This window comes from Hylobates moloch, unplaced genomic scaffold (genome assembly GCF_009828535.3).
Source record: "Hylobates moloch isolate HMO894 unplaced genomic scaffold, HMol_V3 SCAFFOLD_12, whole genome shotgun sequence".
Classification (NCBI taxonomy): Eukaryota; Metazoa; Chordata; class Mammalia; order Primates; family Hylobatidae; genus Hylobates; species Hylobates moloch.
This window is the reverse complement of record NW_026652287.1, coordinates 94,981,507-94,996,666: the sequence shown is the minus strand read 5'-3', so window position 1 is coordinate 94,996,666 and position 15,160 is coordinate 94,981,507. Positions and strand designations below refer to the sequence as shown.

The following is a 15,160-nucleotide window of genomic DNA, read 5'->3' as shown; positions in this document are numbered from 1 at the left end:
GTCTCAAACTCCTGGCATCAAGCAAGCCTCCTACCTCAGCCTCCCAAGGCTCTGGGGGCAGAAGCCACTGTGCTCAGCAGAGGTGGATTTTTAATGAAGGATAAAGCATATTTTTACTTCTTAGGGATTGTTTCATGCCTTGATCTCTGTCCATCTGCCTAGTTCCAGAGAGAAATAACAGAGATGTTCTCATTCCCAGCAAACGTTTGTTTTTCCTTCCTTGGATTTCTGCCCTGAGTTTGTGGCTGCTTTCCTACAGTGCCGACCTAAGCTAGATAAAATAGAAATTTCCTGGCAAAACAAAGGAGATTAAAAAAAAATTAGAAATTTCAAGAATGCTTCAAAATCTAAAGCGCAGAGTGCTTTGCACACACGGCAGTTATTGCTGCCACACCTTGCCACCACAGGTGGCCACTGTCAGAATGCGATGTTCCACCAATGTCTCTTCATTTCACAGTTTGAAAATTTTTTTTGTAGAGGCAGGGTTTTGTTATCTTGCCCCAGCTGGTCTCCAACTGCTAGGCCCCAAGTGATCTTGCCTTGGCCTCCCAGCAGCCACCTGCCTGGCTTTCATTTCATACGTCACTATTGACTAGCAGGCATTGTCCTATGTGCTTGGTAATACATCACTGAGCAAAACAGACCAAAAACGGCCATTGAGGATTATATATATAATAATATATATGTTATATAGGGGATGTGGAATATAAATATATATGTGTAGAGAGAGAGAGAGAGAAAGACTCATTCTGTCACCCAGGCTGGAGTGCAGTGGTGTGATCTTGGCTCACTGCCATCTCGACTCAGGTGATCCTCCCACCTCAGCCTCCAAGTAATTGGGACGACAGGCACATGCCACCAGGACCGGCTAATTTTTTTGTAGAGACGGGGTTTCGCCATGTTGGCCAGGCTGGCCTCAAACAACTGGGCTCAAGTGATCCGTCCGCCTCGGCCTCCCAACTTGCTGGGATTACAGGCGTGAGCTACTGTGCCCAGTCTCTAGTGATTATATTCTTGCCCTGTTTAGCCATTATGTCTCTTTACTCACAACAGTTTATAAGTGAAACTTTGCCTTACCATTTGCGTGACTCGGCCTCAGCTTGTCATTATATATAAAGTTTACTAATGTAAATGACGAGTTAATGGGTGCAGCACACCAACATGGCACATGTATACATATGTAACAAACCTGCACGTTGTGCACATGTACTCTAAAACTTAAAGTATAATACAAAAAAAAATAAAGTTTAAATATGATTGGACTGTACCCAGAGCCCAGTTTTCCAGAAATTAGAAACAGATATGCCTAAGACCCAGAGGGTTATTTATTACTCAAATCTAAAACGTTGACTCAAAACTTCCCCTAATGCCCACCTTTGGCAAACGGTGCTAAAACCTTTGCACGTGGCTTCAAAAAGTACCTGGCTGGGAACGCGCAACTCTGGCGAGGCACTCTGCCTCCAAGCCAAAAGGGGGCAGTGGACTCACAGAGCCGCTGCTCGGCCCTCCGATCCCTCCACCCCACCCTGGGAACGTCACGACCTCCTCTCGCCGCTTCTCCCCGTTGTTAATGCGCAGGCGCTGGCGGGATAGCGCGCCGCCGAGCCGAGAACGGGGTCACGAACTCTGACCCCCAACAAATACCTAAACACGGAAGGCTCTCTCCGCCGTGAATCTCGATCCCCCCTCCCGTCGGCTTCCTTCAACCTCTCTTCACGGAGCGCCCCCCAATCCACGAGTGGCAGTCGCAGGACTGTCGCGTCGGCGCCCGACGCCGGAGTCAGCGGGGCGCAAAAGCGCCGGTAAGAAGCGCTGGGTGGGGACACCAGCGGCCGCGTCGGGGGCGGGGGCCAGGGGGTGCCCTTCACCCGAACCGCCAACGGACGCGGTCGCAGAGCATCCTCCGGCCTGCTTCCTGCGGCTAGCGGAGCCGTTCAGTTTGGGAGCGCCGCTTTGGGTTGCTCGACTTGGGCTGGGAGCGCGGAGCGGCGGCGTCGAATGCGCGGGGCCCCGGGGAGAGGCGGGGGCGGCGGGACGCGGGGCCGGACGGCGAGCGGCTTGGAGCACACAACCGCCTTTCCAGCTGCGCTCACCGCAGCGTCTCTGACCTTTAACCTGCAGGGAAAGCTTCCGCGGCGCTGCAGCTTTCCCCGCCCGGGAGAGCCGCGCGCAGCGCCAGGGCTTCCAGGGCGCACGGCTAACGCCGGCACGAGTGAGACCCGGGAGAGGCCGACCCTCGGCTAGTGGCCGCAAGTCTCGGCCTGCATCCCGTCCCTAGGTCCCGTGCTTTCACGGGACGGACAGAATGACCCCCCTCCACTTTCACTTTTCTCTCACGACAAATCGGGCCAGGGTCGTCGCTGCCTGTGGGCCTGGATCTTTTCAGAAGAAATGGAACGGCCTCAGGGTTCTCACTGCAGGGCGCATCTCCAAGCTTCCTATGGATAGCTCTTTTGTTAAGAAATAATTATTCCAACTCGGGCAGATACCATTTTTGAGCAGTACGAATGAGCAGTACGAATGTTGCCAAGTTGTCCCATAATCTTCAGTAAGTAGGTCAGCCTTTTAAAAAGTAACCGGAAAGCAAAAGCAAAAATACCTAAAATTACGGCCTTTAGAGTTTAATACCGCTAGAATTGGTAAATGGACCTTCGATTTTGAGGTTTTTTGAACCATTTCTGCTGTGTGGTTGGTGATACTCGATTTTTTTTTCTTTTTTTTTTGAGAGGGAGAGGGAGTCTCACTGTCGCCAGGCTGGAGTGCGGTGGCGCGATCTCGGCCCACTGCAACCTCCTTCTCCAGGTTCAAGCGATTCTCCTGTCTCAGCCTCCCGAGTAGCTGGGATTACAGACACGAGCCACCACACCCAGCTAGTTTTTTTTTTTTTTGCATTTTTAGTAGAGATGGGGTTTCACCATATTGGCCAGGATGGTCTCGATATTCTGACCTCGTGATGTACCCGCCTCTGATGCATCTGCCTCGGCCTCCCAAAGTGCTGGGATTACAGGCGTGAGCCACCGCGCCCGGCTGATGATTGTTTTTAAACTTTGCCTTAAGTCCAGTTAGTACATCTGAAAAAGCGATGCGTATTTCTATCATTAAAAGTGGGTCGCGGCTGGGCGCGCTGGCTCACACCTGTAATCCCAGCACTTGGGGAGGCCGAGGCGGGCGGATCATCTGAAGTCGGGAGTTCGAGACCAGCCTGACTAACATGGAGAAACCCCGTTTCTACTAAAAATACAAAATTAGCCGGGCGTGGTGGCGCACGCCTGTAATCCCAGCAACTCCGGAGGCTGAGGCAAGAGAATCGCTTGAACACGGGAGGCGGAGGTTGCAGTGAGCCGAGATCGCGCCATTGCACTCCAGCCTGGGCAACAAGAGCGAAACTCCGTCTGAAAAAAAAAAAAAAAAAAAAAAAAAGTGGGTTTTATGAAATGTTGCTAATCTTAGTCTTTCAAGGGGCATGTTAGTTTCTTCTAGGAAAGGTTTTTTGTTTTGTTTTATAGAAATGGTGGGGGGCCTCATTTTGTTTTCCAGACAGATCTCTGGCCTCAAGCTATCCTCCTGCCTCAGCCTGTTGAGTAGCTGGAATTACAGGCACCACATCCTAAGGACGGATTTTGAGGGAGCAAACATCCCCAAAATATCTACCGTGTGTGTCTGCCACACAATGTATAATTCCTACTCTTGGGGAATAAAAACAAAACAGCATACAATAAATAATAGTATAAATATAATTCGTTGCCGTTTTTCAGTGACAAGACCATCTGCAGCCTCTTGAAGTCTTTTATGAACTGTCTCTAGAAAAATGCACCTTTAGATAAAATTTTACATACGGTATTAGGAGTTAACAGAAATCTATTTCTGAATCCTAGCTAACAACCTTAGTCTACAAAATAATTGCTAGACCCTTCAAGAAAGATTGGGTAAAAAACTATTTGAATCAATTTTTTTTTTTTTTTTTTTGAGACGTAGTTTTGCTCTTGTTTCCCAAGCTGGAGTGCAATGGCACGATCTCGGCTCACTGCAGCCTCCACCTCCCAGGTTCAAGCGATTCTCTTGCCTCAGCCTCCTGCGTAGCTGGGATCACAGGCGCCGTCCACCACGCCCGGCTGAATTTTTGTATTTTTCGTAGAGATGGGGTTTCACCATGTTGGCCAGGCTGGTCTTGAACTCTTGACCTCAGGTGATCCACATGTCTTGGCCTCCCAAAGTGCTGGGATTACAGGCATGAGCCATCGCCCCTGGCTTGAACAAATCTTAAAGGTCAGGTGGAATTTAAATGAGGGAGAAAGTAGGAATATGTTGGGGAATAAAGAACATCGTAGTTTGACCTGAACAGAGGCCCCTCTTGGGAGTGATAGGAAATGAGAATAGGGGGAAGTTGGATTATAAAAGAACTCTCCATTATGTTCACAGTGCCAGGCACCTTGTGAATGCGTAATAAATATTGAATGAATACCAAGGGAAGGGGTTAAAACTTTGTTCCTTTGCCATTAAAGCAGCACTGATGGTCTGAAGCTGGAGAATAAGGATAAGTCGTTCTGTGAATGCCTGGCCCATAGTAAGCATTCAACAAGTGATTTGTTGAATGGAAGAAAATTGAATAAATTTTTGAACCAGTCAATATGAACATTTTTAAGGCTCTTGGTATACATTGGCAAATTACTTTTCTAGGAAGGTTAAAACAGTCTAACCTTCTACCAACAGTGTATAAAGAATGTGTGTGTTGGCTGGGTCATACCTGTAATCCCCACACTTTGTGAGGCTGAGGTGGGTGGATCACTTGAGGTCAAGAGTTCGAGACCAGCCTGGCCAACATGGTGAAACCCTTTCTCTACTAAAAATACAAAAAGTAGCTGGGCATGGTGGTGCATGCCTCTAATCCCAGCTACTCGGGAGGCTGAGGCAGGAGAATTGCCTGAACCTGGGAGGCGGAGGTTGTAGTGAGCCGAGATTGCACCACTGCACTCCAGCCTGGGTGACAGAGCAAGATTCTGTCTCAAAAAAAAAAAAAAAAAACCTTGTAAATTTTACTTTTGTATTGGCTACTCAAGGCCAGTTTATCAGGCTGGATCCTATTTGAAGTTGGGAAGAAGGGGAAGAAAACAGACACTGCTATCAGAGCAGCCTTGACTTACACCATTACTTACCTTCTTTCTCATCTCTTCAGGGAACAGACCATCTTTATTATACTATCCCAGTATCAGGCATAGATCCTGGAACACATCAGGGACTCAGTTAACTGAAAGGTGTAGTTAGGGAAAGGGAGAGTTGCTTTTTTTTTTATAAGGTTGAGAATCCCCATGCAGTAGCAGCAATGAGTGTTGGATGGATGGATGGATGCATGCATGCATGCATGGTTGCATAGATGCATGGATGGATGGATGAATGTTTAAAAGCATTCTTTCAGTCATCCAGGCACAAAATTATGGGGGAAAAAAAGGAATGTGTGTGTTGCCTTATCTTCGGAGTTAAATTTAGTCTTGGAAAATATATAGTCATATGTTATGGGGATGTGTTCTGAGAAATGCATCCCTAAGTGATTTTATCACAAATGAACATCATAGAGCGTACTTACACAAAACTAAATGGTATAACTTACCATACACCTAGGCTATACAGCATAGCCTGTTGCTTTTTACAAACCCACACAGCATGTTACTTTAGTGAATACTGTAGGCAGTTTTAACACAGTAGTATTTGTGTAAGTAAAAAATCTAAACATAGAAGCGGTGTAGTAAAAATACAGTGTTATGGGTGTAATCTTGTGGTACCGCTATTGTATATGCAGTCTCATTCATTGACTAAAACATTGTGCAGTACATGATTATATATTGATCTAATGAGTCCCTGGAATTCATTCAGATAAACAAATAGTTTATCTACCTAAGTTTTCTTTATGAGGTGACTTCTTTGAGTCTAATGCACCAATACACTGGTGTTGATTTTAGGATTTCTGGAAGAGATTTCTTATTTTTTTATTACTTTAATTTTTGTGGCAATACTTGTATTTAAGCAAAATTTAAAAGCACCAAACACTTACTCAATGAAAAATAAGTCTCCCTCCCATTCCTGTTCCCAAACTTGCAGTTTCTTTCCTTGGAGGTAGTTATTGGAACCATTTTCTTTCTTATGTGTCCTTTAAGGTGAAGTTTTTCTTTTTCTTTTTTTTTTCTTTTGAGACAAAGTCTCTCTCTGTCACCCAGGCTGGAGTGCAGTGGCACGATCTTGGCTCACCGCAGCCTCTGCCTTCCAAGTTCAAGGGATTCTTCTGCCTCAGCCTCCTGAGTAGCTGGGATTATGGGCACCCACCACCATGCCTGGCTAATTTTTTTTTTTTTTATGAGATGGAATTTCACTCATGGCCCACTGGAGTGCAATGGTGCAATCTCGGCTCACCACAACCTCAGCCTCCCAGGTTCAAGTAATTCTACTGCCTCAGCCTCCCGAGTAGCTGGGATTACAGGCATGTACCACCACACCTGGCTAATTTTGTATTTTCAGTAGAGATGGCATTTCACCATGTTGGCCAGGCTGGTCTCAAACTCCTGATCTCCAGTAATCAGCCCACCTTGGCCTCCCATAGTGCTAGGAATACAGATGTGAGCCACTGGGGCCAGCCCAAGTGTAGATTTTCTTGTCTTTAGGCAGCATTTTAAAGTTTTATTTGCCTACCTAGATTTTGCGTGTTTCTTATTAGGTTTATGCCTGAGTGTTATGGGCTGAATTCGGTTCTCCCGCAAAATCATATGAATCCCAAATTCCTATGTTGATGTCCTAACCACCAGTACCTCAGAATTGAGTATATTGGAGATAAGGCCTTAAAAGAGATAATCGAGTTAAAATTAGTTCATTAGAGTGTACCATAATCCAAAATAACTGATGTCCTTCTATGAAGAGGACACAGACACTCAGAGGGAAGACTGTATAAACATATAAAGATACATGGAGGGCTGGGGCCGGGTGCAGTGGCTCATGCCTGTAATCCCAGCACTTTGGGAGGCCGAGGCAGGCAGATCACGAGGTCAGGAGATCAAGACCATCCTGGCTAACACAGTGAAACCCTGCCTCCACTAAAAATACAAAAAAATTAGCTGGCGTGGTAGCAGGTGCCTAGTCCCAGCTACTTGGGAGGCTGAGGCAGGAGAATGGCATGAACCCAGGAAGTGGAGCTTGCAGTGAGCCAAGATCATGCCACTGCACTCCAACCTGGGTGACAGAGCAAGACTCCATCTCAAAAAAAAAAAAGATACATGAAGAGATGGGCGTGGTGGCTCATGCTGATAATTCCAATTCCAATACTTGGGAGGCCGAGACAGGAAGATTGCTTGAGCCCAGGAGTTTGAGGCCAGCCTGGGCAACACAGTGAGACCCCATCTGTACAAAAAATAAAAAATTAGCTGGGTGTGGGGGTGTATACCTGTAGTTACAGCTACTCAGGAGGATCACTTGAGCCCAGGAGGTTGAGATTGCAGTGACCCATGATGGTGCCCCCTACACTCCAGCCTGAGTGATAGAGTGAGGCCTTGTTTAAAAAAAAAAAAAAAAAAAAAGACACATGGAAAAAGCAACCATGAATGGAAAAAAGAGACTGCAGAAAAAGCCAACCCTCCCACCTTAACTAGATTATTTTGAAAGAAATCTTAAATATCATATAGTTTTATTTGTAAATTATTTAATTAAAGTGTTTTTGTGAGTTTAATTATAAAGCATCTTTTTATTTTTGGCAGGACATTTTGGCAGTTAGATCATGGCAACCATAGAAGAAATTGCACATCAAATTATTGAACAACAGATGGGAGAGGTATGTCTAGTTTACAGTTGATGCACTGACCCACGAAACTTTTCTAATTCCTACTAAATGCATATACCAGGTTCTGGAGTTCCAGAAATAAAAGATATTCCCTAACTTAAGATAGCTTTTCAAGCTACTGAGAGATAGTTAAATAATCAGACAGTTCATAGTAGAATGTGGTAAGTTCTGTGACAGGTCATTGTATCAGGTGCAATGGGACCACAGAAGAAAATTGAAAGGAATGAAGGGAAGGAAGGAAGGAAAGAAATTAAAGAGCTGTAGAGTGAGTAGGAATGCTTTTGGAGGGAATGCTTTTTAGAGGGTGCAATCTGAGGCCAGTTTTGGTGGGATCAGTAGGAGGAATTCAGTGTCAATACTGACATCTTCATTTTTTTAAATGGTTATGTCCTATTACTTAGTAAGAGATATCACATAATTTGGAAGTTCTCAAAGTATTGTCTGGGGACACTTCAGAGAATCAACCAGGTGAAGACCATTTTTATAATAATACTGAAATGTTATTTGCCTTTTCAGTATTGTTCTCTCCCAGGTATACAGTGGAATTTACTATAGACTGTGTGACATGTGATGATACTATACGATGAAATGTGTCAGCATTTATAAGGTGTACATAACTCAATGAATCATTGCTTTCCGGATGACCAGTGTATAATGTTACAAAATGATGCATGAGTGAAGGATCCATTTAAATTGCAGGATAGACCAACAGATTTTAAGATAGTTTATGACTCTACCTTGCAGCTAACCTTTGAAAAGCTGCCACTTGCTGAGTTGATGTAATATTGAACAACTTTCACAGTCCGAAAAGGGTATTAAAATATCCTTCCCCTTTTCAACCAATAAATATGAAGCTGAATTTTCTTTAACATATATACATATATGTATGTATATGTATATATATATATATGGTGAAGAAATATGTTTCTGGCTGACTTTTTGTGGCCATTTTTTGTATTCACGTGCCTGGTTGATGTTTTATATATTTTGTAGCAACAGGGTTTTGCCATGTTGCCCAGGCTGGTTTGGAGCTCCTGGGCTCAAGCAGTCCACTGGCCTTGGCCTTCCAAAGTGCTGGGATTACAGGCGTGAGGTGCTGTGCCCAGCCTTGTTATAACCAAAACAACATAGTCCAACAGATTAAATGAAGAAACAGATGTGAGATTCCAACTTCTGTTAAACCAGACATTAAAGCAATTTGTAGAAATGTAAAACAAAGCCACTCTCTCCACTACATTTTTGTTTGTTTGGAAAATAAACTTTTTAGTCATTAAGAAATAGGTTATAATGGGTACAAAAAAATAGGATGAATGAATTAGACCTAGTATTTGATAGCACAACAGAGGGACTATAGTCAATAATTTTTTTTTTATTTTTATATTTTGAGACGGAGTCTCGCTCTGTTGTCCAGGCTGGAGTGCAGTGGCACTGTCTTGGCTCACTGCAACCTCCGCCTCCCTGGTTCAATCGATTCTCCTGCCTCAGCCTCCTGAGTAGCTGGGATTACAGGCGCCTGCCACCATGCCCAGCTAAATTTTGTATTTTTAATAGAGATGGGGTTTCAGCATGTTGGTCAGGCTGGTCTCAAACTCCTGACCTCGTGATCCGCCCACCTCAGCCTCCCAAAGTGCTGGGATTACAGGCATGAGCCCCTGCGCCCAGTCAATAATAATTTAATTATATATTTTAAAATAACCAAAAGAATATAATTGGATTGTTTGTAACATACAGGATAAATGCTTGAGGGGGTGGATGCCCTATTTTCCATGCGATTATTATGTATTGCCTGCCTGTATCAAAACATCTCACGTACCCCAAGATAATATACACCTATGTACCCACGAAAATTAAAAATAAATTTTAAAAAATTATGTTAACATTTAATGGGTTGTTAATTTTTAAATGAATCAACTATTTGTAAAATTTCTCTTTAAATTTCTGACTCACATGCAGAAAACCCCATCTCTACTAAAATACGAAAAATTAGCCAGGTGGGGTGGCGGGCGCCTGTAATCCCAGCTACTCGGGAGGTTGAGGCAGGAGAATCGCTTGAACCCGGGAGGCAGAGGTTGCAGCGAGCCGAGATCGCATCACTGCACTCCAGCCTGGGCGACAAGAGTGAAACTCCGTTTCAAAAAAAAAGCTCTTTGGAACCCTCAGTAATATTTTAAAATATAAAGAGTCCTGAAAGCTAAGAACTGTTTCCATAATTTACTACTCTTCTCTATTGAAGGCTCTTTGGATTGCCTAAATATTCAATTATTACAATTATTATGCTGCAGCAGTGTCCTTTTACTCATTTAAGCAGAATGTTTCAACCCAGGAGCAGTTGGACCATGAATGCGCCAAATGCTCTTCTCTAAGAAGTCAGTATGAACTATTAGTCTTTTATCCAAACAATTTCCTTTAGACAGAAACTGATTAGTGAATCAGAACTTTGTTTTAAATTTTGCATAGAAAAGAATCTTGAAATAATTTCAGGAAAATAAAAATAGAAAAAAGTTTGGTACAGAAGGAACAGGATTGGATGGTACAGAAGGAACAGGATTGGAATTTTGGAAAATTAGAAACAAACCGACTTTGCCATTTTAAAATTAAATCAAGGAATTTAATTGGCTTAATGATGTTTAATCTGGAATATATTTGCTGAATAACGGAAACTCTCAATGCTGAAATAATTCTGTGTATTCATGAACTTGTTCCTCCCCGCAGATGGCAGATGGCAGTTCTGTCCTCACAATTGCTCAAGCCAAAATTTTACAATCATCCTTGACTCTTCTTTCTTCATATTCCCCTTCAGTCCATCAGCATATTTTGTTACTTCTCTCTTAAAATAAAAAATAAGTAAATAAATCCCAATTTAATTGTTTTTCACCCCCAGCATGGCTCCTACCCTGTTCCTGGTCGGTATTTCCGCCCGTATGTCATAACCAGATATTGATGGTATCTGCAGTAGTGTCCTTTCTGATCTCCCTTAATTTTACTTCTGAACATTTTTTTTTTGAGACAGACTCTTGCTCTGTCACCCAGGCTGGAGTGCAGTGGCACGATCTCGGCTCACTGCAACCCCCGCCTCCCCAGTTCAAGTGATTCTCCTGCCTCAGCCTCCCAAATAGCTCGGATTACAGGCACATGCCACCATGCCTAGCTAATTTTTTGTATTTTTAGTAGAGACGGGGTTTCCCTCTGTTAGCTAGGATGATCTCAATCTCCTGACCTCATGAGCTGCCCGCCTTGGCCTCCCAAAGTGCTGGGGTTATAGGCATGAGCCACTGTGTCCAGCCCCCCCACCACCCTTCTTTTTTTTTTTTTTTTTTTGGAGGCAGCGTCCTGCTCTGTCGCCCAGGCTGGAGTGTAGTGGTGTAATCCGAGCTCACTGCAACCTCCGCCTCCAGGGTTCAAGCGATTCTCCTGTCTCAGCCTCCCCAGTTGCTGGGATTACAGGCACCCGCCACCATGCCCAGCTAATTTTTATATTTTAGTAGAGACAGGGTTTCGTCATGTTGGCCAGGCTGGGCTTGAATGCCTGACCTCAAGGGATCCACCTGTCTCAGCCTCCCAAAGTGCTGGGATTATGGGCGTGAGCCACTGCACCCGGCCTACTCTTGAACATTTGCAGTCTGTTCTTCACACTAAATTTAGAATGCTTTTTTTATGCTATTTTTTTTTTGAGACAGGGTCTCACTGTGTTGCCCAGTCTGGTCTCGAACTCCTGGCCTCAAGTGATCCTCCTGCCTCAGCCTCCCAAGTAGCTGGGATTATAGATAATGTCACTGTGCCTGTCTGATTCCTTTTTAAAAAGTAAAATCCTGTCACTCCTCTGCTCCAAACCCTTTGGTGGCTCTCCATTTCACACAGTAGGAAATCTAGACTTTTGTTTGGCCTACAAAGCCCTCTAAGTCCCAGCTGTCACTCAGATCCCATATTCTACTGTAATCCCTGTCTTCTCTTCTGCCTTACTCATCATATATCTCTATTGCTGTGCCTTGTGCCTCACATGTGTCAAACACCCTCCCTCCTGCCCTGGGACCTCCTTATATGCTCTGTTTCCTCTACCTGGAATACTCTTCCCCTAGGTAGTCCTAAGCCTTGGTCTGTTTCTTCACTCAGGCCTTTGCAAAAATGACACCTCCTTAGAGTGAGCTTCCCTCATTGCCCTCATTCTGTTCCTGTCTCACCTTACCTTGTTTTTCTTTGTAGCATTTAGTACCGCATGACGATATTATTATTTGCTTATTTATTATCTGTCTTTCCCCACTAAAATAAAAGCTTCATGAAGGCAAAAGTTTTGTTTTATTCACTGCTACATCCCAGTATGCAGAACAGCTAATATAAATCACCCAATATATGTTTGTCTAAATGGAACATGGGAGGGAAGGGGAAGGAGGGAATCAAAATAGTGAGGTCAAAATGTTCTTACTATTGTACCTTTGTTTGCACATTTGTTTATTTCTGTAGGATAGAATTTTGTGGCAATAGAATTGGTAGTTTAAAAGGTACGTGTGTGTTATATTGAATATATATGTAATGATGTGCTTTTCTAAGAAGATAATTGTGTCATTAAAGAAAAACAAATGATTGAGTTTCATTGATTATTTTTCATGATTTTGTTAGATTGTTACAGAGCAGCAAACTGGGCAGAAAATCCAGATTGTGACAGCACTTGATCATAATACCCAAGGCAAGCAGTTCATTCTGACAAATCACGACGGCTCTACTCCAAGCAAAGTCATTCTGGCCAGGCAAGATTCCACTCCAGGAAAAGTTTTCCTTACAACTCCAGATGCAGCAGGTGTCAACCAGTTATTTTTTACCACTCCTGATCTGTCTGCACAACACCTGCAGGTAAATAACTATAGAAGTGTCTTTTCCTCTTACATATAAAAAAAAAATTTTTAATCATAAGCCCTGCCATAAAGACTTTAGATCTGTGTATATTCAGTAGGAAAAAAATGCATAAAATTATGTGCAACACAGTATCTACAGTGACAGCCCTCTCCTTTGGGCCACTGTGCTTTCCTCACACTCATATATTTTGGGGGATTCTTTGTTGCATACAGTAAGATCCACTCTGGCTTTTATAGCCAGGATGACAGCCTTTAATAAAGGATATAGAGAGCTTGCAGAATTGTTAGGAAGGTTGAAGAAACAGTTCTAGGTCAAGTTTTCAAGAATGACTATTGGAGCATGCTGCAAAACTGGCTTCTAAGAGACCTCCTACTTCATAATTAGGAAATTGTCAAATCAGGAGCAGCTTTTGTAGCTGTATTTTCCAGAACCAAGCTGCCTGTGCTACAAACGGGAAGCTGCCAAATCAAGAAGTTTGGACTATAGCTGCTGGCTTCAGCATTGTGCCTCCTTCGTTGTCATGCACATCTTCATGAAACAGCAGGCAGTGTAGTCATGGTCTCCTGCTTTACTCTGGAATGAAGTAGTGTATGTTAACATTACATCATTTTAGTTTTCGCTAGAATAGGAAATTACACATTATTCTTCAAAGACTCAAAAACTTTTATACACCACATGCCTGTGGTTACGTCGATGTTTTCACTGCTGGTTGCTATGATCGAATACAAATATAATGTACTCTGAAGTTTGCCTTCAGAAACTTTTTGAAGGGGGTCTACTTAAAATTGGGTTCCATCTTTTATGATGAAAAACTCACGAAAGAAAATTCCTCTTTGGATTGAAAAACTCTGAATTCATAAAACATGAAATTTTGCCTATATATCCTGATATCATCTATTCATCCAATGATATTTGTATTAGTTTTGGAAATAAAGGTAGAAAGTGGATACAGTCACAGATTTATAAGAAGTTGTTTTATCAACAAGACAAAAGTCACAAAAAAAGTATAACATTATATGTACTTTAATTTTTCTTGAAGTAGTAGACTTGATTTTTTAGAATAGTTTTAGATTTGCAGAAAAACTGAGCATATAGAACAGAGTTCCCATATTACTCCCCCGTAAATACACACGGTTTCCCCTATTATTAACATTTTACCTTCACGATATATTATAATTAATGAGCAATACTGATACATTGTTAACTGAAGTTTATAGGTGTTCAGACTTTCGTTAGTTTTTGCCTAATGGCTTTTTTTGTCCCAGGATCCCATCCAGGATACGTTATTGCATTGAGTTGACATGTCTCCCTAGGCTTCTCTTGGCTAGGACAGTTTCTCAGACCTTCCTTGTTTTTGATGACCTTGACAATTGTGTGAGGAGTACTGGCCAGATATATTGTAGGATGCCCCACTATTGGACTTGGTCTGATGTTTTTCTCCTGAATGTGGGTAAATCCCTTAATTTCTCAATATCTCCTTCCAGACTTAGAAATAATAGATAAAAGATTAGCACCATTTGCAACAGGTAGGCTATTAAAGAAAAGAGTAATACTTGCCATAGATGCTTTCATAGGACATCCAGTACCAGAAGTTTAAGTACTTATTGAAGACTGATTTTTGTGGTGATATAAGAAGAAATGATGCTATATATTACATAGTAAGGGGCAGTCATTTTAAGAACCATTTAAAGTTCATAAAATCAGAAGTATTCCTGGAGGAATTCAAATGCCATACCATTTTCTTTAATTGAATTTATTTGTTCACGTTTCGAGATTGAAAGAAAATGATGAAAATGTTGAAAGATAAACCTAAAGGAAGAAACTAGTTTGCTGTTTTTTGTGTGTTTTTTGAGACAGTCTCGCTCTGTCTCCCAGGCCAAAGTACAGTGGTGCAGTCTCGGCTCACTGCAACCTCTGCCTCCTGGGTTCAAGCGATTCTCCTGCCTCAGCCTCCCAAGTAGCTGGGATTACAGGCACCCTCTACCACACCCAGCTAATTTTTTGTATTTTTAGTAGAGACAGGGTTTCACCACGTAGGCCAGGCTGGTCTTGAACTTCTGACCTCAGGTGATCCGCCCGCCTCAGCCTCCCAAAGTGTTGGGATTACAGGCGTGAGCCACCGCACCTGGCCTTTTTTTGTTTTTTAAAGAAGAAACTAGTTTCCTTTGCCAGTATCTTACTAGCTGTGCCTAGTGATGAGCTTTTTAAGTCCATACCTTCGTATAGCAAGCACATCTGCATGATTATAATTACCTCAAGGAAATTTATTTATAGCTGCTTTTCTATTTAAAAGGTTTACAGTTATCTCTGTATGCCATTATAAGCTTATTTTTGTCATGTCATTACACGTGGAAAGGTTCTGAGCTCTTCATAGAGTACAAAGTTTAAAAATAACTTGTGAAAAAGAAAGCAACAAAGCAAGACCAACTGAATGTTCTTTAATTTTTTTAATAGAATGAGTGCTGCTGAGTAACAACAGGTTTTTGTTTTTGTTTT

General features: G+C 42.7%; 1 protein-coding gene and 1 long non-coding RNA gene across 5 annotated transcripts in view; one reads left to right on the top strand and one right to left on the bottom strand.

Annotated features, from left to right (window-relative positions):
- The first annotated feature begins 1,562 nt into the window (after window positions 1-1,562).
- The window catches only part of NR2C1 (nuclear receptor subfamily 2 group C member 1), a 51,532-nt gene continuing 37,934 nt past the window's right edge, over window positions 1,563-15,160 (top strand). The window contains exons 1-3 of one of the 4 annotated variants that reach the window (XM_032170931.2): window positions 1,563-1,802; window positions 7,734-7,807; window positions 12,431-12,661. In XM_032170931.2, the coding sequence (XP_032026822.1) occupies window positions 7,754-7,807; window positions 12,431-12,661 (285 nt within the window). In that variant the 5' untranslated portion in view covers window positions 1,563-1,802; window positions 7,734-7,753. The remainder of the gene's footprint in view (window positions 1,803-7,733; window positions 7,808-12,430; window positions 12,662-15,160) is intronic. The other 3 variants (XM_032170930.2, XM_032170929.2, XM_032170928.2) reach the window with 3 other exon arrangements.
- Window positions 10,350-15,160, bottom strand: part of LOC131380747 (uncharacterized) — a 61,248-nt gene continuing 56,437 nt past the window's right edge. Inside the window, exon 3 of the long non-coding RNA XR_009208903.1 lies at window positions 10,350-10,643. This is a non-coding gene — a long non-coding RNA (uncharacterized LOC131380747). The remainder of the gene's footprint in view (window positions 10,644-15,160) is intronic.